General features: G+C 41.0%; 4 protein-coding genes across 6 annotated transcripts; 2 read left to right on the top strand and 2 right to left on the bottom strand.

Moving 5' to 3' along the window:
* Positions 1–275: 275 nt before the first annotated feature.
* On the bottom strand, positions 276–3,757 carry LOC131137889 (mitochondrial import receptor subunit TOM40B). The gene is made up of 10 exons (XM_058086287.2): positions 3,623–3,757; positions 3,008–3,207; positions 2,761–2,828; positions 2,331–2,423; positions 2,151–2,252; positions 1,958–2,063; positions 1,685–1,807; positions 1,515–1,591; positions 731–833; positions 276–652 (listed from the first exon to the last, which is right to left on the bottom strand). The coding sequence occupies exons 2-10, from the start codon at positions 3,189–3,191 to the stop codon at positions 510–512; spliced, it is 999 nt and encodes a 332-aa protein (XP_057942270.2). The 5' UTR covers positions 3,192–3,207; positions 3,623–3,757; the 3' UTR covers positions 276–509.
* A 203-nt stretch (positions 3,758–3,960) lies between these two features.
* fdxacb1 (ferredoxin-fold anticodon binding domain containing 1) lies at positions 3,961–7,439 on the top strand. Its single transcript, XM_058086276.2, has 5 exons — positions 3,961–4,368; positions 4,451–4,607; positions 4,727–4,930; positions 5,042–5,200; positions 6,027–7,439. The coding sequence occupies exons 1-5, from the start codon at positions 4,191–4,193 to the stop codon at positions 7,171–7,173; spliced, it is 1,845 nt and encodes a 614-aa protein (XP_057942259.2). The 5' UTR covers positions 3,961–4,190; the 3' UTR covers positions 7,174–7,439.
* A 142-nt stretch (positions 7,440–7,581) lies between these two features.
* Positions 7,582–14,561, top strand: alg9 (ALG9 alpha-1,2-mannosyltransferase). 3 transcript variants are annotated; one of them, XM_078787740.1, is made up of 15 exons: positions 7,586–7,783; positions 9,286–9,419; positions 9,524–9,658; positions 9,733–9,803; positions 9,974–10,062; positions 10,158–10,293; positions 10,384–10,471; positions 10,554–10,659; positions 11,291–11,413; positions 12,306–12,460; positions 12,536–12,665; positions 12,731–12,878; positions 13,218–13,347; positions 13,424–13,554; positions 13,974–14,561. In XM_078787740.1, exons 1-15 carry the CDS (start codon positions 7,642–7,644, stop codon positions 14,095–14,097), a joined length of 1,842 nt encoding a protein of 613 aa, XP_078643866.1. In that variant the 5' UTR covers positions 7,586–7,641; the 3' UTR covers positions 14,098–14,561. The 3 variants fall into 3 exon arrangements, with proteins under 3 accessions (XP_078643865.1, XP_078643863.1, XP_078643866.1); XM_078787739.1 differs by having other exon boundaries at positions 7,582–7,781; positions 9,293–9,419; positions 12,306–12,665; XM_078787737.1 differs by having other exon boundaries at positions 7,583–7,783; positions 12,306–12,665.
* Positions 14,562–14,980: 419 nt separating this feature from the next.
* On the bottom strand, positions 14,981–20,129 carry layna (layilin a). Its single transcript, XM_058086283.2, has 8 exons — positions 20,054–20,129; positions 19,909–19,929; positions 18,987–19,290; positions 17,653–17,810; positions 17,534–17,575; positions 16,611–16,670; positions 16,425–16,521; positions 14,981–15,982 (listed from the first exon to the last, which is right to left on the bottom strand). Exons 1-8 carry the CDS (start codon positions 20,127–20,129, stop codon positions 15,274–15,276), a joined length of 1,467 nt encoding a protein of 488 aa, XP_057942266.2. The 3' UTR covers positions 14,981–15,273.
* Positions 20,130–20,803: the final 674 nt, after the last annotated feature.

Here is a 20,803-nt window from a genome sequence, read left to right as displayed (position 1 = left end):
CAGGGGTGTTTAATTACCACCGCGTCAATAAACAATGGTATTGAATGCATTTGAAGTCATCATTTAGCAGCTTTATCTCGCTCTGTGTGCACTTTAAAATGTCGTTTGCGCTTCTCATCTGTTGGTATGAAACTCATTCATCTTACACTTGAATTCACCAATGGTAATAATGCTGGCTGAGCAGTTCGCCCCTTACCACTATTATAACATTGGTTTTGTTACTGCTGTTGTATACTTGTGAATAAATGGCAATATGGTCAAAGAGAGAGAACTAATTATCCCCACTAAATTGGACGACAACCAAAAAAAAAAACAATAATAAAATAACACTCCTCCTTTTTTTTTAGAGGTAGATTGCAAGACAAGAATTCAGGAATTGTTCTCGGACTCAAGACGCAAACGATCTGACAATCTGGTACTCAGCTCCCAAGAGTCCCAGGATGAAGACCTGGAAGCAGGTATCTTGGTGTTTTTTTTCCCTGACAAGTCAACCACTAGGAAAAAGTGGACTATTGTCCCACATTGACACCAAGACCTACTTGCAGCTTGTCACCGCGGTGGTTTACAAATGCACCCATGATCAGAGTGGCAGGGAGCGGGCTCAGGCGCTTCTCCAGTACGCCTCCTATGATGCACCGACTGTTAATCATACCTGCAGGCATACAACAGGCATTTTAAGTTATGTTTATGAGAATTTAAAAAATAGAATATTTTTTTTTATCTAGCATACCTCGAAAAACCATGTTGGCCTCTGGGAGTTCCATCTGATAGCCAAATGAGGTTGTGGTCTCCTGAGTCCTGGTACTAGCTTCAAACTCCACCCCTACTTGGATCTGTTGAGAACATGTAGGCAAAAATTCTTCATTAATTCAAATACTTCCATTATATTATTGATCTGCAGATAAGAGGATTTTCCCTAACAGCTATTTTTTTAAATATGCAATTAACATGTGCATGTACAGTTTGGCCCTACTGTCACGTGCCTATTTGTGATTAATCAAGAGTTAACTGTGGATAAAATGCATTAATCACGATTAAAAAAAACCTTAAGCCATATCATGAAATACACAAATTGTCAAGCACATTTGTGTATTGGTAACAAAGTGGCTAACTCTTCATGGCTAACGAGATGTCAGCCTTTGCACACATTGCAACTAAATCTTCAACAAACCAATGCCTGTGCTTGTGATTAAGGAAGATGTCACCCATGCAAGTCCAACTGCATACGTAACGGCGCACTTATTTTGAAGGACGGTCATGGAAGTGTGTTCCGTGTGTATGGAGGATGTGTATTTACGGGTAAGATGAGCTATTTTCAAAAATGAACATGCTTCTCGTATATGTTCACTAAAAACGTCCACCAGGCACTATAAAATGTTACTTACATTTCAAGCTGTAAAACACAACGTGGTGAAAATATATATATATATCCGAACATATTTGGGTCAGTCTGGTAATGTAGGTACTAGATATGAGTAAGTCAGTCAGGTATTGTAGGTACTAGATATAAGTACATGTTTGTTGGCTCTGTGATAGTAGCTAGCATGGGCTCCTCCTTTCCCAGCATTCAGTGTTGCCACCCACGTTGGGCCTGAAAACAAAACGGGATGAACAAGTACTGTGAGTTCCACCAAATATTTAAAAAAATACATTCAAACATTCAATTAAATGAAAGAATCCCCACTTGAATACTGTCCTGCCAGTGTAAGGATTCCACCCTCCTCTGCTCTGCCTCTGTGGTAGACAAGCTCCCCTCCCAACACCAGATTAGATGACACACTCTGGAGGAAGTGAGCCACAAGGATAACTGTCCCAAAAAACACATCCACAAACAAAATACATTTAATGACTTGTTATCGCAAGACAAAATTATGTACACCTGCACAAAATACTAAGCCTACGATTGTGCATGTGTACGTAATAAAGTGTCTGGCGAGTGGCACTGCTATTTTGTCACCTGATTCTCTAAGAACATCTGGGTTAGCCACCGTGACAGCAGCAGTGAAGTCACTCCCTCTGTATTCGGTTTCAAACTGCCACGTTACAAACTGTGACTGCTGGGTCTAAAGTAAATTAGACTTTTTAGTCACATGTGGGAAATCACTTCATGTTCTGTGACAGGAGAAAAATAAAGATGGAAAGATTTTTACCTGGAACACGGATCTGGCTCGCACACGCTCAGTGAGATGCAGCAGAGCGTGAGCATTCAGACTGCCTGAGGAATCCATCTCGCCAATTAATGCAGGTGCATCCTACAGGCAGAAGAAGATAGACAATGTTAAACAAAGCAAAGCACAGAAATGACAACACAGTGGTGACTTGTACCAGACCTTGTCCTTGCTGTAGTCGTCAGATTGCAGATGTTCCACATGGAATCGATAGTATGAAGGACTGACGGCACTGAGATGGAGAGTATGACTGACCTACAAACATAGGCATGTATGCCAGTTAAGATAAGGCTACAATATATATAAACACATTGTATCATGCAGTCCAAGATCAGCAGTAAGTACACAATCTACAGTACTGACCTGAATGCAAATTTTGAATTTTTGGTGAAAAAATAAACTCTCAAAAAGGCAGGTTTGATTTTTCATGCTATGTAAGTCTCTTATTTTCAGGTAATTAAACCTATTATCAACCTACAGTGTATAAAAAATGGTGCCTTTACAAATATGACAATCTACATACGGCTCATCGATAGGGCTGGTGTACCTACTGTTGTGGCTGCATGCGGTAAATATGAAAGGCAAGCATCACCTTGAAGAAGCTGCTCAGAGTTTTGTTGACAATCATCTTGACTCCCTCAATCTGTTGAGGAAATACATCTGGAGGCATAGAAGGGAAAACTGGTCATAAAGGATATTTTGAACATACAAATATGCTTTATAATTCACTGACTATTCTGCAAAAAAATATCAACAACAATTTCCTTGCTTATAATTGAGATCACTTTGTTTTTCGAAATTATTATGATCATTACTACTCAATTTTGTACAAGAAATACCTTTGCAACTCCTGTGTAGGGAGTGAAAGCTGCCTGGGTTAGGTAGCCGTCCATCTCTCCTCTCCCAGCGTGGTGGGCTGTACCAATGAGCAGGATGCGCATCCCAGCGGGAAGGAGGGTGGTCCGTGGAAAATGGCCAGTTCTGGTGGCCCGGACCGGAAGACAAAGCCAGAACACTGCCCATGGGGCTGGAAAACTTCCTATGGAAAACACGGGATATATTTTATTTATATTACATGTATTTTCCAAACACAACCTCTCATATACAAATTAAGACACGGCAGGATGATGTAATGATTTCCTTTACAAGACCGAAATAGATAGGATAGGGTAACGGAATAAAGGAAAGAATTAAGGTCCTAACTTCATTGTGCAGGCATCTTTCTGCTTAATGTGTAGGACGAGCAACATGACAACAAAATGCCAGTTCATTTAAGCATTCAGATTTAAAAATACTGTCTATGTAAACACATTATATGAACATATTTGTAGCAATTACAGGGATGACGAGTGTAACATCAGTACCGCTAGCTTGCACGACCTTAGCATCATCAAAGGCGCCGTCTAAGTATTATTTTTGTTCTGCTGTCCTACTTCAACTTGCTAAATAAATACCTTATATTCCTGGGATAATTTGGCTGCCATACATTGGGAAGTCTGTCAGGTGAATTAATATGACGAGCTGCTGCTAAAAAAAATGGAAAGAGGTTGGTCCTTTAGCTGTTGTGTGTCACTCGATAATGTGTCCTGTTAGAAACATAGCCACGTGAAAACTTGTTTCTGAAATACAGTATTTACGGGTAAGCATAAATTAAAGTGATGTTATTGAATATATTTCAATGCTTAAAATTAAGGTTTAATAAAGTACATATATCTATATATTTATAAATGTTATTTATTTTTTAGAAGTGCAGAAAAAACATTTACTGTTTTGATTCCTGTCCGGACTCCTACAACTGAAACACGGCATACCAACACAGGCGCTGTAGGTGAGATTATTCCCCGTAAATCACGAAAAAGGTCAAGTGGATTTTAATCTCACAAGACAGACAAAAACGAATTACTCATACTAAAATATGGCGATAGAACATATGTGAATTAATTCTGTATATGTACTAATACTCGCCCTTGTTCTGTTGCTTTTGAGGACGAAGGAGATTACTTAAAAAAAAAAAACAACCTGATGTCTCGTTCAATGTCAGTATTGCTGGTGGGAGAAGGGAACTTCTCCTTTTCCGCTGCTTTGTGTAGCTTGCATGCTCCATCGCAGATGAGCGTCACGGCCACTTGTCTGCAGTCCCAAGAGGAGGCACTGCGGCAGGAGGGAGCATCTAATAACATTCAGACCATCAAGGACTCCGGTGAGGGTTGGCGTCAATGAGCATTTCGATTTATTGTGTGTTTTCCCCTGCACATTCTGCACCTTTTTCGTGTGTCTTGCAGGTGGAAGGGTGCTGTTCGAGGTGGACAGCACAAAGCTTGAGGAAAGTGTGCCCTTGCAGGGTCATGTATTTGACCGTGTGGTATTTAACTTCCCACACTGCGGGAGGAAGAGTGGTGTTAAAAAGAACCGTCAACTTCTTAAAGACTTCTTCCTCAGGTATAATTAACAGGGATTTACGAGTCCAATATTGTTATGATATTTACGTTATCCAAAGTAAAATGTACAATCAACACAGAATCAGAAATCAAATTTCTGTTGTGTCACTATCGTTCCAGTTGCATTCAAGTCCTGACTAAAGACGGGGAGGTCCATATTTCCCTGTGTAACGGACAAGGCGGGACACTGGCTGACCAGCCGAAGCGAGAGTGGCACAACAGCTGGCAGGTGGTAGCCATGGCAGCAGAGGCGCAACTCATCCTTAGTGACGTCCGCCCTTTCCAGAGTGAGAAATACCACAGCTACAAGTGCACCGGATACAGGTAAGATGTTAAGGTGAGTGTTAAAACAGCCTAGATGACAGTTTATTAAATATGTGGTTGGATGTTTTTTTTTAATTAGTGGTAGTTAATATTGAATTCCATTTTGTACAGGAGCCAGGATAAAGGCTTTCATTTGGAGAACGCGTTGATCCATGTATTCACTCGCAGCATTCCCTTCAGCTGCCCTCAAGTGTGTAAAGTGGAGGAAGTGGTTGAAGGACAGAAGGTCCAGTACAACATACCAGCAGAGCTCAGTGATTTCATGTCCAGGTATCGTAACCTCCTGTTAGCAGGATTATGGATTATGTATTATTATTCATTTATAAACTGAAAAACATTTGTGGTTTTATGTTTTACTTTGAAGCTGCACGGCAGATGAGTGGTTAGCACGCAGACCTCACAGCTAGGACACCAGGGTTCAATTCCACCCTCGGCCATCTCTGTGTGGAGTTTGCATGTTCTCCTCGTGCACGCGTGGGTTTTCCCAATGTATGGCAGCCAAATTATCCCAGGAATATAAGGTTTCCTCCCACATTCCAAAACATGCTGGGTTAATTGGAGACTCCAAATTGTCCATAGGTATGAATGTGAGTGTGAATGGTTGTTTGTCTATATGTGCCCAGTGATTGGCTGGCGACCAGTCCAGGGTATACCCCGCCTCTCGCCTGAAGACAGCTGGGATAGGCTCCAGCACCCCCCGTGACCCTCGTGAGGAAAAGCGGTAGAAAATGAATGAATGAATGAATGAATGAATATGAAGTACAGTACATGCATGCTATATTTCTCTGGGAAGAGTTACTGTTACTTTGTAGAGTTTGGATGTGTAATCGTCCATTTTGGACAATTGGACAGAAAATACATTTACAATACAGTTCAATTGAGAGGTATTCATATTGGTTTCATGTTATAATTTTTGGGGGTTGTTGGCCTCCCCTGATCGCATGTCACTGGTCCACTCATGAACTAAAACAAATTTTGAGGTTTGAGTATATGTTGTCAAGTAGATGTTGATCTGAATTAGGATTGTTCAGCCTTGGCCTTCACTACACACGGTACCCTTCTAGTTGGTTACTCTGTTGTTCTGCTCCTTCCGCAGGGAGTTCCTTTCATCAGATTCTGGCCATCCTGTCAAACTGGTGCAAGACTTTCTACTCGAAACACTACAGGAAAAGTGGGAGGTGTCCATGGCGAAACAGACTCCTGCTTTCCTCCTCACGGTTAAACAGCTGCATACATGCTGCCCTGATATTAAAAACACACTCTGCTACTGGATTCATGCCTGTCAGAAAGAGCTGGACTGTGAGGCTTGTAGCTCCACAGATCAAGAAGAGGGTAAGGAGTGTTCTGACATCAGGAAGAATTGTGCTAGCTCAGAGCGAATGGACAAGGTGAGGACTTGTAAGGTATTAGATGGGAGAAAGTCCCTGTGCTCACCTGACCCTGAGGGGGAGAATGCTGGTTATGTGCTGCGTCCGTCACTGCGCCCCCACATGGAGGAGCTCCTATATTATGGTGAGACAGAAGTGGAAGATGAACAGAGATTGAATGGTGTGAAAAGCTTGCTGTTTGGCATCAGTGGTTTGGTGTTCTACAATGTTCCCATCAACCATTGGGCTCAGCCTGTCTTTCACGAGCTCCTCCTAAGTGGTGTTTTCCCTAAAAAATACGAGCCAGCAAAGGTTCTTGAGGAAACTTTGGAGAAGCTGCTAGCTCCCTATGGTATCTCCATGGTTAGCAAAGAGGAAGGCATGCATCTGATGGCCCAGCCAATGGGAGTGATTGGTAAAGTGCTCACAAGTGGCACAAGTAGCCAACTTAGCTTGACTGTGTCTTTGAATTTGGACTTTCTCGCTGTGCTCATGTTCACACTCCCAGACTGGCGGCTACTTTGGTCATGTGACCCGCGTTTCTCGAAACAGTTTGAGCTCCGCCCATCGCCTGGAACACCTTTCACCCCTTTCTCTCTCTTCCCTGAGCTCTTCATTTTTGATATCAGTTTCTGGACCGGCACGACGTTGGACGAGAAGAAGTTCCATGCATTGGTCCGAGAGGTCACCTGTGGGACAGTAGAACATGTTAAACTCATTGACAGATTCTCACATCCGGACCTGTGCCAGACCAGTTACTGCTACAGACTCATCTATCGCTCACACACACACGCACTGTCTCATACTCAAGCCCTCCAGTTTCACAAACGCTTGGAGTCATTCCTTTCCTCCTGCTTGGAAGTCACAATCAGGTAGCTGCTAAATATTTATTATTAGAATTGTAAATTACATCATAAAACTAGTCAAATGTTGTGAAACTGTGTTTACAATATGTTTAATTCAGGCTGAATATTTCAAATGGGACCTGTTATACCAGTGAATTATGTAATCTCATTAGAAGTACTGTAATTGCAATATGCAAAGGATATGCTATAATCTATAGCCAAAATTACAAAGATAAGCAACTGTATTCAGTATACTGTTCAATATATGCAAGACTCCTGTAGTATATCATATGTATTTACAAATAAACAATTGTATTTATTTTGAATATTTCATAGATTGTCTTCAACTAAATTATTCTAGGAGCCACACTTCTCTGTGTGGATAAGTCATTGGGGGCCGAACTTCTCCCGCGAGTTCAGTAGATTCTCATGTGACCTGTTAGCAGCCGAACACTGGCGGAAATAAACGAGGGCTGACGCTGGAGGCTCGCCTTTAAACATGGCGGCCAAGGCGCTCCGTCAGCGAGCCAGACGAGGCAGCAGACAAGATGCGAACAATGTCAACGTGTCCACCGAGGCTCGGTTGCCGAAAGAGGAGAAAGGAGCCGATGAGAGCAAAGCTACAGACACTCGGCAAGAGTGAGTACGAGCCGGGAGGAGAGACAGTAGACACGCCGGTGCTGACATGCCCGTCCCAAGCTGTCTGGCACCTCGAGAAGCTAGCTAGCTATTGAGTTATTTCCAATTTCCTAACGACAGCTATTTTAAAAACTCAGTGAAATAGTGTTTACAGTATTTAAAATGTAACCTACTCTATGCCTTGCTTCTGCTTCATAGCCATTTGCATTGTTGGCCTCAGTTGGTCATTAATTCTCCCGTACTTAGCATTTATAATATGTTGGCTATAAAGTAAGACGTAGTCAACATGTACTGCATTCATCAAACACTGCAAAGGGTTGTTTTTATTGAGTGTGTAGCTTAGCTATCGCAGAAACATGGTTGTTTGAGATGTTTATGTGTACTGTTGGCAACCTTTCAGTAAGAAAGGTACCTATTGGCCGTCGTAGAAGTCTCTGGATGACGTCACAATTTTGCATATAATTAGCATGATGTACGATGCTGCAGGGAAAAAAAGCACACCCTTCTGGTGAGTATATGTAATAGCATTTGAGCTTCACAAATTCTAAGCTTATACCTGAAAACTGCTTTATAAAAAAAATTATAATAAACTTCGTAACTTTAAAATAACAACTTTATTATTAATATATACGTATTTCCTTTAAGCACGATATCAAAAACAAACATCGTTCATATTGATAAAGAATGGATTTGCACTATAACTCTTGGTATTTTGATGCAGAAATCTCACTTGTCACTCTGTACTATGTATGAGCCAATGAAATGGGCTCCTGCCCCTCCTCCCTACCCGACCTCCGTGCATGGAGGTAAATGGATGGTGCAGAAGTCCCCCTCAGTCTTCAACAAACGTGAAGGAAGCGACACGGGAGCTGGCCAGAGAATTAAAAACAGTGGCTTAATAATTTGTAGATTTGTAGATTGAGCATTAAAACAAAGTGACTGTCAAGTGCGGAAGCATTACAGTCCAGTACTGTACCTCTGCCCTTCAAAGGAGAAAGCCAGAAGATCTTGAACAAGGAAGTGCCTACTTTGTTATACTATTCCAGAGTCCCACCCACGCAGCGGTGTGACCCTTTCCTGAATGGATCAGTGTCTGCATCTAACTGTCTCAAACTTGGGTCAATCAACTTGTGTGGGAGTGTGTTTTCTAAATGTGCAAGCAGCGGCGTTGCCAGGCAACCTTTTTGTGCAAAATTCAAGTATGCTGCATCCATTGTTTAAAATGCCTGCATAAGATCCTTGTTGATTGCTCAGGACAGGAACAATGCTGTTTTTAAGGGTCTACTGCAAACTATGCTACTCAAATATCTTCTATATAACAGATCTGACATATTAAGTATAACAAATCAGCTGCAAACATGTTTTGAACTGAATTCATAGCCCAATGTGATGTCATTCCAGGGTCAGGTTTTTGATTGACACTGTGATGTGATTGACCTCTTGATGGTGCACCAAATGTTGTGGCTGGCAAAAGTTATTTAGCAATTTGTATGTTCTTCTTCTTCAATAAGTCGCGGTGGTCAGGTATGGGCACCGGAAGGTTCGACTGCCTTTAAATGTCTGCTCTTAGCACGGTTCTGTGCAGCATTGCTCAGCAACATCTCAGACTGCGATGAGACCTTCAACTACTGGGAACCGGTGAGTGCAAAATAAAACACCTAAAGTGATGCTTAAATATAATGTCATGTTTGGTACTTGAGCTTTTAATGCCTGTAATAGTTGTGATAACTTTTTTCTGACAGATGCACTACCTGCTTTATGGCACAGGGATGCAAACTTGGGAATATTCTCCATTGTATGCAATCAGGTCCTACGCTTACCTGTGGCTGCATGCTCTCCCGGCTTGTTTGCCCGCCCATGTACTACAGACAAACAAGGTATGCATCTACACAGGCCCATCGCTTATGACATCAATCAGTAATAATGTTGTGTTGTTACAATTGTGTTGCAGGTTTTGGTGTTCTACATTGTGCGGTGTGTCCTTGCTTTCTCCTGCTGCGTCTGTGAGCTCTATTTTTACAAGTGAGTTGACCATCTCAGTGAAAGATGTTTCAAATATTTCAGTCTCCTTACTTAGCTACAGTATATGAGTGTGAGCAACATATGATGAAAAGCTAAGCATCATTTTTGAACTTTCAGAATTTCTGATACAGCTCTAGTATTTGACCTAATCAAGTTTGTCTGTGACACAGGGCCGTTTGTAAGAAGTTTGGTTTGCACGTCGGCCGCTTGATGTTTGCTTTTCTCTTCCTGAGCTCTGGAATGTTCTGCTCATCTGCAGGTTGGTCAAATTCATCCACAAATTCTTCCATTTTATTTGGCACAAGAGTAGAAATCCCATGTTTTCTGTTTGTGATGACTCTTCTTTCTTTGCAGCATTTCTGCCATCTTCTTTCTGCATGTACACCACGCTGGTCGCCATGACAGGATGGTTCCGGGACTCCACACCGTTGGCCATAATGGGTGTAGCTGCTGGTGCTATTGTTGCCTGGCCATTCTCTGCTCTGATTGGGTGCCGTGATCAATTTTTCTCAGCTGACTCTTCCAAATTAATATAATAAATAATGTTATAATAAATAGTTTAACCACTTTTCATTTACAGGTTGCCAATTGCCTTTGACCTGCTGGTGTTAAAGCAGCAATGGAAGAGTTTTATCACCTGGTCAGCTGTCGCTGTGTTGGTTTTACTGGTAAGAGAACGCAACGTTGTAAGAGTAGAGTTCAACCTGAATGTATGCAAAATTCAAATATTTTTTAAAATGTCTTTTTCAGGGTCCCTTGGTAGCAGTGGACTCTTTCTTTTATGGCAAACTGGTGATCGCCCCTCTCAATATTCTACTCTATAATGTCTTCACACCACATGGGCCCGATCTCTATGGTAATTAACACGCACCTCTAATGTCATATTTTATATCATGTTGGCACAAGTACTAGACATAAGAGTCAGAAGTGGCATAGTGCCCATTGAAAGAACTAATTATACATCCATAACACTTCAGTTGAGCTTAAAGATTAATTTTTGTCGTTAAATACATTTTACACTATGAACTAAAAAGTACTGAAAGGAGAGAAAGCTTTTCTTCTTAAAGCTGCATTACCTGTTTTGACCTGTAGAGGAAGCCTCAAGCCAACTTAATGTATTTGTTTTGATTTACTAATACACAACGTTTATATTTTCTTACAGAAGCATGATTTAGTGTTTTTGTCTCACACTGATCAGTCACTTCATTCGATACACATGCAACCTAATTTTTAAAAGATGATAATGATGCTCAATTTTGATTGGCAGTCACTGCTGTTAGTTTACACGTGTTAATTCCTGTGCTCGCTTAAGAGTCTATCCCTCTGCACGAGCTACTGTGGTTTGAACCCCGCAATGGCAAATATTTACTATCTTTATTTTTGATATTGGCTGTCACAGTGTCTGACCAAAAAAAATATAGCCGGCCCACTGAAGGCCCAGCTACCAAATGCACTAACTGGTATTTAACTGGTGTTTTTACTTTCAGGAACAGAGCCGTGGCACTTCTACTTTATGAACGGGGCTTTGAACCTCAACCTGGTGTTTGTTCTGGCACTGTTTTCCCTGCCACTCACTGTTCTCATGGAAACACTCCTCCACAAGTTTAATGGTGAGCAGCTAGCGCATAAATTTAGATTATCTGAGTTTTCTCAGTCCCCTTTTATCCTAATAGCTGCTCCTGTGATTCCATGTGTAGCACTTGTATACACCGATATACTAATAATGGTACTGGATCCGGGTTCGGAAAAGAGTGGAATGAAAATGTGCAAATAGATCAAGGACAAGTTGTATAAGTTGCCAGTTTACTAACAAGTGTAATTAAACAAAACATTCAATAATACAAACTCCCTCAAATACCCCAGAGAAAAAGGTAAGCAAATCAGGAGAGGACCCTAATGTCAGCTGATTGATGTCATATGATGTAGATGTCACATGTGACTGGCCCAATCAACCTTTGCGATGGACCGGTAGATTACGATCAACATAATGGGCACCCCTGCTCTAGACCACATTAGACCAGGTGTATCTAATACATGTAATCCGGCTAGTTAAAGAGTAGCCTACCAGAAAAGTCATTATGTCACCGCTATCCTCCTCCTCCTGGAAACTAAAACCACTGAAGTCATCCTCTTCTTCACAATTGAATTCCTTCATCACACATGTTGTCAGTCTCTCTGTCTTTTGTTGTTGCTCTCGGCATCTCCGTGTTGAAGCTGTTGTCTTTATCACGCAGTAGTCCAGCCTTTCGAAACCCATCGATGGTTGGCAGACCAAGCAGAAGTTGTAGTATTTTTACAGTTGATGAAACTTACTTAAGATGTGTCAGATCAAAATATGATCAAGACTTTAAAATGAGATATTAGCGTCCACTTCACAGCTGAAGCTGCACTATCTAACATTTATTAATTTTAAGGGTCATTTTTCAAGTCATAATTCAAGGACATTTTACTAATTTTTAACAATTTTTTGGTAAGATGTCTTGTCTTGTGTGTTTCCTGCAGTGCAGAACCTGGGCCGTCCATACTGGTTGACTCTGTCCCCCATGTATTTGTGGATGTTTATTTTCTTTACCCAACCTCACAAAGAAGAACGCTTTCTCTTTCCCATCTACCCTCTGATTTGCCTCAGTGGCGCAGTGGCCCTCTCGTCTTTACAGGTGTGTTTCCATCATAACGTTGAGCATTGGGCGACCATCAGAGCTGCATTTTGTCATTTATTGTCCTTCCTACAGAAATGCTACCACTTCCTGTTCCACCGGTACCGACTGGAGCACTACACAGTCTCCTCCAATTGGCTGGCACTAAGCGCAGTTGTGGTCTTCGGTGTGATGTCACTTTCTCGCTCTGTCGCTCTCTTCAGAGGTATGTGTGTGAGGACGCAGTCATCTCTGTACCCTGACTTGACGTATTTTCTTCCCACGATACAGGCTACCACGCTCCTCTGGACTTATACCCAGAGTTTCACCGCATTGCCAAGGCTACCAATCTGCACTCCGTCCCCGAAGGCAGACCAGTTAGTGTGTGTGTGGGCAAGGAGTGGCACCGCTTCCCGAGCAGCTTCCTTCTCCCACACAAGTCAGTAGCCATGATTCCTACACTATATAACTTATTTATATTGTAATACCACAAATAAACTACAACACCAACTGGTGGAAACTGAATGGATTGACGTTCCCCAATCTGAAAAATTATCCCATAGCAACATGCATATTCCTCAACAAGATTCAGATTCATCAGACTCATGTTCATTGTGGCATGTCAGGAATGATGTCGGAATACAGTATACAGGAATACAGTGTTTTATTACACACTTTAATAAAATGTTATTGTTTATTTTCACAATTAAGGACATTTTTGTTAATTGAATTATGTATGTATTATGATACAGTAAACTGATACTTTCTTGATCTCCAGCTGGCAACTACACTTCATCCAAAGTGAGTTCAAAGGTCAGCTCCCTCAACCGTATGCGTCTGATTCTCTGGCCACACAGATCATCCCTGCTAATATGAACGACCAGAACCTGGAGGAGCCCAGCAGATATGTAAGTGACACACACAAACTTTTTTTTTTCCTGTATTAGCAGCAACAATTACTGACCAATGAGTCGCTCCATGCAGGTAGATGTGCGGCAGTGCCACTACCTGGTAGACCTCGATACAGAAGAAGAAACGCCACATGAGCCACGTTACGCAGCCAATAAAGAGGAGTGGAGCGTCATTGCTTATAAGCCTTTCCTACAAGCCTCCAGGTATTCCACATTCCACACAATATATGCATCCATCCATTTTCTTGAAATGTTCCCGCTTATGCAGCACTCAATAACATCCATCATAAATTAATTGAAAAAATGTGCTGTTTAGTTAATCCATGTGATCGGTATTAGTATTAGCCAATTTCAGTCCTGGATCATGGCTGTTGGAATTGGCAGCATAAAGCCCGGAGCATCCCTCATAAACACATTTTATATATTTCATTTTTTTTTAATATAAATTACCCAATAATGGCAAACATAAAAGGACAACTGAGATGATCAATTAAATAAAAAGAGGAAATAAAATCAGAAAATGTGAAAAGCACCCATTTATTGATACAGTCTAAAAGCCGCAGAAGAAATAATAAAACAAATACAAACGGAAACTCAAAATGGCCACTTTTATGTATTTTTAGGTCCTCTCCATTCTTCAGAGCGTTCTACATCCCGTTCCTATCTGAGCGCTACACCAGCTATCGGCACTACGTCATCTTGAAACCGCGGCGGCAAAAGCAGCCTCGTATGCGCAGCCACGGCTGATCTTTGAACTTCAAATACAACAAAAAAAAAATCAATGACTTCCTCCTTTGACACAGTTGGAGTGTGCGGTTTATGTGTTTGCTGGCTGGGTTTAGAAATGTTTGTCTCAAGGAATGAAGATGCGGACCATTTAAGGACTGCGTGGATTGGTGTGCTTGTGCATTTGAACACAAATTCACACTTGACACTAATAAGGGACACAAATTGTGTTTTTGTGTGCATCGTTCCTCAGGTGTGCTTATTTGAATGTCTATGTTTCACTACATACTGGACATCAAACTGTGGCCTGAATGGAAGAATTGAATCATGTCATAAAAAATGTTTACTGTTGTGCTTGGTGTGAGTGAGGAGAATGAATGGAAATGGTTTATTTAATTTGGATGGGTAATGAAAAAAATGTGACTGTGAATGCAGCATTGTGTTTTTTTTTTTTTTTAATCTGGAAAATAAAAAACAAAACAGTATTACAATCTGATTTATTTATTTACCTAAACATACAAACCACAGAAGACATATCAAGACATAACACATCATTACAAATATCAATGTAATTTATTGAACATTCTCTTTGATAACATGCTGGGTTGCCATTAATGTGCTACCTCAACACTTGGGAGGATCATGAATCAAAACAAATTGATTCACTGAGAAAGAGGAAGCCATGAATGAATTCTTGCTTTATTGTCGTGTCAATTCGGTTATAAAACATAAACGGTATTTACCCAATCTGTCACCAAATGAACATTTTCAGACGTCAAACAGTGAGACATCAATAGTTAAATGTCCATGCAAATGCCATGCACACTTACTATAGTCATATTACTAGTATATTAGCAGAGATCAAGATGCTAATTGTGTGCAAGATCAAGGTGATGATGTTGGGGTATCTGCGCATTATTTTGAAGTGGTTTATTGATATCAAAAGCAAAATTAACAGGTCTCAATGAAGCTTCTTTAGTGCATGCAACACTGCAGACTTCAATGTAAAAGACCCATCCAATGATTAGCTTATCCAGAAAGCTGCTACATAGTGTACTCTATGTGGTTTACACAAACATTATTCAACGACCAATTTCTCCCCAATGAACAAAAAACATATTTTTGAAGTATACAGCTTCTTTATCATCCTGTTGCTTATAATCGGACACACACATACGTACCTCCCAAACATACACATCAGTACTTTTCACTGTCCAGCCAGTGTTGTTCATTGAAGTATCTTCTTCCTCCATCAAAATTCAGAGCACTTCTGTAACTATCCAGAGTGGCCTGGTAGGCTTTTCGGCTTCCGTAGTTTCCCAGGATGCTTTGGTAAGAATCCATCTTGCCATTGGTGGTGTACGTCTGATACATGTCCGCTTTCACCGTGTGACTCCCAGGCTTCACTTTGAGGTCATAGAGGTCACTCTTTGCTGTCACGTTGTCTTCATACAACTCGTGGTCCCCATAGGGCCTGCTGCTGCCAAAATGCTCACTCTTGGTTGTTCGGCGGCCGAGACTCCTATCGTAAAACTGTCCGGGGTGACCCAGACTCCCGTCAGTCAAGTCCCTCTTTGCTTGTCTCCCCAAGCTACTGTTGTAGAGGTCACGACTACCTCGGTGGCCCAAGCTGAGGTCACTGAGGTCAAAATTGAGGAAGCCGCTCTCGGTGCTGGCGAGAGTCACAAATCCGCTTTCAGTGTCGCGACCACCTAGGTTGTCGTAGTCCCCTGTGGGGGTGTCAGGAGAGGAGCACAAAAAGGATGAGTTCTTAGTATGCGGGCGTGCCGACACCAAGTCATCGTCCTTCTGGGAGCGGATCACGTTGTATACATCGGTCGGGGTAGGGCTGGGTTGGGGGCCCTGATCTGGCTGGGGTACCTCCGATTTCTGCTCTTTCCTTCGTCTGTTGGAAGTACAACATATTTTAAAGCTGCGGTATGTCATACCAGGAAACTGTCACTGTACTGCGTTCCTATTTACATTTGACAACAACTGGTAAAATGATGCAAATGGGAATACATTGGAATTGTGACTGGTAAACCACATTAAGGAATTTGATCTTTGACATTAGCTACCTTCAATACGTACAACTCTTCAAATCAATACAGAATTTGATTGGCAGGAATGATGTTGATGATGATGCCAGTCAGGATATTAACACACATCCATTTAGCACATCGCTTTGTTTTTCTTTAGCGGAACGTGGATCATCTGCTCGGTGATCGATGCTCATACAGTATTGACGTTTGAATTAAGGTAGAAGACTTTACGTGCTCTGTCTGAAAGCAGTCCACTATAAAAGATTCTAATCATTACTTGAGGGGTCAAAGCTATCTGATTCTCACCGCGTGACCAGCATTTTGAAGCAGCAGACCCCCGTCACCGTCAGTAGCAGCAGTATAAGCGGGATGGTGGGAATGATGATGTAGATAACATTTAGAGCTAAGAGAGAGAGAGACGTTACAACACGCGATTAGACTTTAAAGGTTAAATTCGTGGACTTGTGAATATAGATTCATCAGTTCGTTAACCGGTGCTCCTCTTTGCATTGTGGTCACTTGGATTCCACGGCACAGATGAAGGGAAGACGTCTGTAATGAAATAAATACATGATAAAAGGTTTGTCAAAAATCACCATGCTTCCATTAACGGCTATTTTTATCCAATCCAATCCACTTTATTTATATAGCACATTTTATAAACAGAGTTTCCAAAGTGCTGCACAGTCTAGTAAAATAAAAAGTAAAAATAAAATACAATAAATCAAGGCACAGATTGAATTTAATCCAAAACTAAAAGATCAAATAAGAAATAAAATAGTAAAATAGATATTAAAATAATAAAAACAAGAAGCAAAGCAATACAAATATAAAAAATAAAAACAATTAAAATAAAAGCTAGAACTAAAAGACACAGGACCATATGACTCACTCGGCGTTAAAAGAGAATAGAAGAGAATAAAAGAGGGTTTTAAGACGAGACTTTTAGTCAAAAAATATTGAAAAACAAATTATATGTAGTATTCTGGTCACTAGGTGTCAAGAGTGTTACACTGATGACATTATATCATTATTATATTACCCTAACACTGCAAGTAATGTAGTTATCCATGGCATGTCCAACATGAAAAAAGTTCTCCCCCTTCTTGTGGAAGTGGTAATTTTTTTTTATTTTTTTGTTCGTACTTATCCCCCACTTCGTTTGAAACCCTCAAATTTAGATTAAATGAATTGAATTGTTAGCTTCCTAGCTTGCTATGCTAGCAGCGACCGTCTCTTGTGTCCCTGCAGTGTAAACAAAGAATAATAGTAGTGTAAAGGTGAATATAGGGGTGTTATTTAATGTTTACAGAGCTCTAATAATGTTAAAACCCCTATTTAGAAAGTCAGGTTTTCTATGCTCTTAGTAGGAAAATATTCTGCTTATTAATATTGAATCCTGCTTTGCATCTTACCTGCATGTGTGGAGTTTGGTGGAGAAGGGTCAGCTGACTTCTCTGGCGAAAATAAAAACAATGAATGTGGAAGCACATTTGAAATGATTTCAATGTTTGCACGCATGCGGCGGCTGTACCTGCGGTGTATTTGCAGATAAAGTTGTGTTTAGTTTCGCAGTTGTCGTCATTCCACTGGAACATGTAGAGGCCTCCCATCCCGGGTGGTGCAGACGGCTGGTGATACATCACCACACACACCTCATAGCCGCAGGATGGCTCATCCCAGTGCCAGTTCCTGCAAACCAGAAGCCACAGTCATTTATCTCAATGCTGCCTCCACTAAATATACGGTACCATTTATTGCGCTCACTTAGATAAAAACCAATGCAGCCACGTTATAAATCTTTCCCTCGCGAGGATTATAATGTTCACTGTTACTGTAATTGTTTAAGAGAGAGCGGTATCGATCTTTTTCAAACAGCATTTTGGAGGCTGCCATAATCGCTTATACTGAGAAGTCTGTTTAAAAGTAGGAATTGCAATTCCCTTAGGCACTATGTGAATGCTGAAAAAAGAAATTCATGGAGGGCTGTAATGGTCCATCACATGGTCCAATCCATCACAACCTACCATAGCTAAAGATCTAACCGTCTAAAAAGCGGCATAGTGAATGACATCAGGACTGGATTCCTAATAAGTACTGTATTATGATCTGATTCTTGCCAATAAATATGTCATAATGATGCATTTTCATAAAACAAGGTATCCTATAATAAACTGATGTAACTGTATATATCAAGGCTGCCTAGAAAATAGCTTTAAAAAGATGAGTTGTCTTATATTCGGGATCTGTCCATGCACACCAACAGGTGGAACCAAACAACTGGGCATTAAGTCTGAGCTTTTCTTCTCGTCACACACATTAAAAAAAACCCAAACAGAGTATCTGTAATGCTAATGTTTTGAAAATGTAAGTATGCATTTTTGGCTTAAAGGGGCCTAAAGTATTTCTTAATAGTATTATGTTATGTACGGCACGGCGAACTAGCTAGGAGACCAGGGTTCAATTCCACCCTCGGCCATCTCTGTGTGGAGTCCCACATTCCAAAAACATGCTAGGTTAATTGGCGACTCCAAATTGTCCATAGGTATGAATGTGAGTGTGAATGGTTGTTTGTCTATATGTGCCCTGTGATTGGCTGGCCACCAGTCCAGGGTGTACCCCGCCTCTCGACCGAGGACAGCTGGGATAGACTCCAGCACCCCCGCGACCCTCGTGAGGAAAAAGCAGTAGAAAATGAATGAATGAATTATATTATGTATATAATATTTACATTCTTTTATGATTGCATTTGCTGCTAATCCACCGACTGTATGAAGAATTCTGATGTAGTCTGTGTTTTTTAGGAAAAAAAAAAAACAAGCGGTCTATGCATGTGATCATCTTTAACGCCATCCCACCACCACCCACCTAAAAGTGGACTTGCTGCCATCCAACCAGCGGTACTGCGCCGAACAGTCGCTGCTGCTGCTGCTGTCCTCATCTCCGTGGTTACGCCTCAGTCCGATCCAGAAGTCTCCATCGGTCGGACGCAGTTCCGTGATGAGCTGCTCAATGATCTTCTGCTCGGACGCAGACGCCACGCTCAGCAGCTGCCCACCATCCCGGCGACACGCCAGCTCGGCTTCCCCAAAGTTCAACCTCCGGCGCAGGTCAGAGAAATAGGCCAGTTTGTAACACGGCCTGCCTTTGTCCGTCTTGCACACACGCTGACCTGCACGCAGGTACACAATTGACCTCTCAGTGGTTGCAATCAATGACAAAACATGCTTGACAACATAATATTGCTCTGGTTTCTGTCACAAATGTATTTATTTTATGTATTTAATATTGTGGCTGTCGTTGGGGAAGGAAAAAATATCAGATTTCAGATTCATCCGAATGGTAAAAAACGACTAATACTAATAATGTACTCCCTTTTTTCCCCACTAAGTATAATTACCATATGCTAATTAGAATTTTGGACTTTTGAGCACTGTAAAGGCCAGTGTGTTTACATAATTCAACAATACCCTTGCAAAACAGTCAAAATTTGCTGCATGCTTTCATTGGGAAAAAGTTGAAAATCAGAAGTCCAAATTAAAATGTTAACATAATTCATAAATTCGGCACTATAATGGACTAAATTCCATAAATGTGCATGGGATCTGTCTGTTTGTCTTTAGCTTTACCATTTTTGGCCAGTTTAAGGAACAAATGAAAATACTACATTCATGTACTCTGTTAAGGGTTTTAATATCACTGATAGTGTGATAGTGTGACTGATTATTAGAAAACAAAAGAGTTCTTAAAATAAACATAACACTGTATAATAAAACACATTCACACTTACCTCTAGCTTCAAATACGTCCGCTTTAGGAGTAGGAGCCCAACATTCGGAATGGAGTCAGTCAAAAAGAACCCCCCAAAAAAAGATCCACATGGGAGTTTTTGCAGAAGCTGAAGTACTTTTGTATAAGTGTATGATGAAGCTTACCTGTAATGAGGCTGGTGGCTGCCGTTGGATTAAAACACAAAAACAGGAGCTGACAAAAGATGGTAAAGCGGTCCATCGTGTGTCAGTTGCTGCCTGAGTGACTTTGACTGGAGTTTAGTGGCTCATGTCACTGTCACAGTCAGGAACGTTGATGAAAATGTTGTTGAAATGAAGAAATAAAGAGCTCTTTCCTGTATGTGTTGCACACTGGGAGAGAGAGAGTGTGTGTGTGTGTGTGTGTGATAGAGCAAGAAGAAAAAGAAGGTGGGGTATGGGCCATGTGTTTGGATGGGGGGCTGTAATCTGTTAAGAGCAAGTCTTAATGATCGGCAGAAGAGGCGGCATTGATCGCAGAGACATCTAATCACGCGAGTGCTTCTTATTGTAAACGCTGACACGAGGCAGATTTCAATCCTGGCTTTATGACTGCCGATTTAGGGGATTATCATTACAAAGGTGTTACATGAAAATGATCTGCTATAACTTAATTAGTATTTTTTTTGCAGTGTTCTACCAGTAATGTGTTTTAGTACCAATGACATGATGTATTTTCATTTTCCCTTATTGATATACAGTTAGGACAGTGTTGGATTGTTTCTGTTTTAGTACTGTCAAATGATTACAGATTTTAACCTACCAACTTGTACTTTTAGTTAAATTAACATTTTTTAGTGTAGATGTATGTTTTAGGATTTTTGAGTATTTAAATATGCAGCAAATTGTACTTCTGCACTGCAGTTTATTGTACTT

Source organism: Doryrhamphus excisus, linkage group LG21 (genome assembly GCF_037039965.1).
Source record: "Doryrhamphus excisus strain RoL-2023G ecotype Guam linkage group LG21, RoL_Dexc_Guam_v1.1, whole genome shotgun sequence".
In the NCBI taxonomy this organism is placed as follows: Eukaryota; Metazoa; Chordata; class Actinopteri; order Syngnathiformes; family Syngnathidae; genus Doryrhamphus; species Doryrhamphus excisus.
Note: the sequence above shows the minus strand (reverse complement) of the source record. Positions and strands in the feature narration are given on the sequence as shown.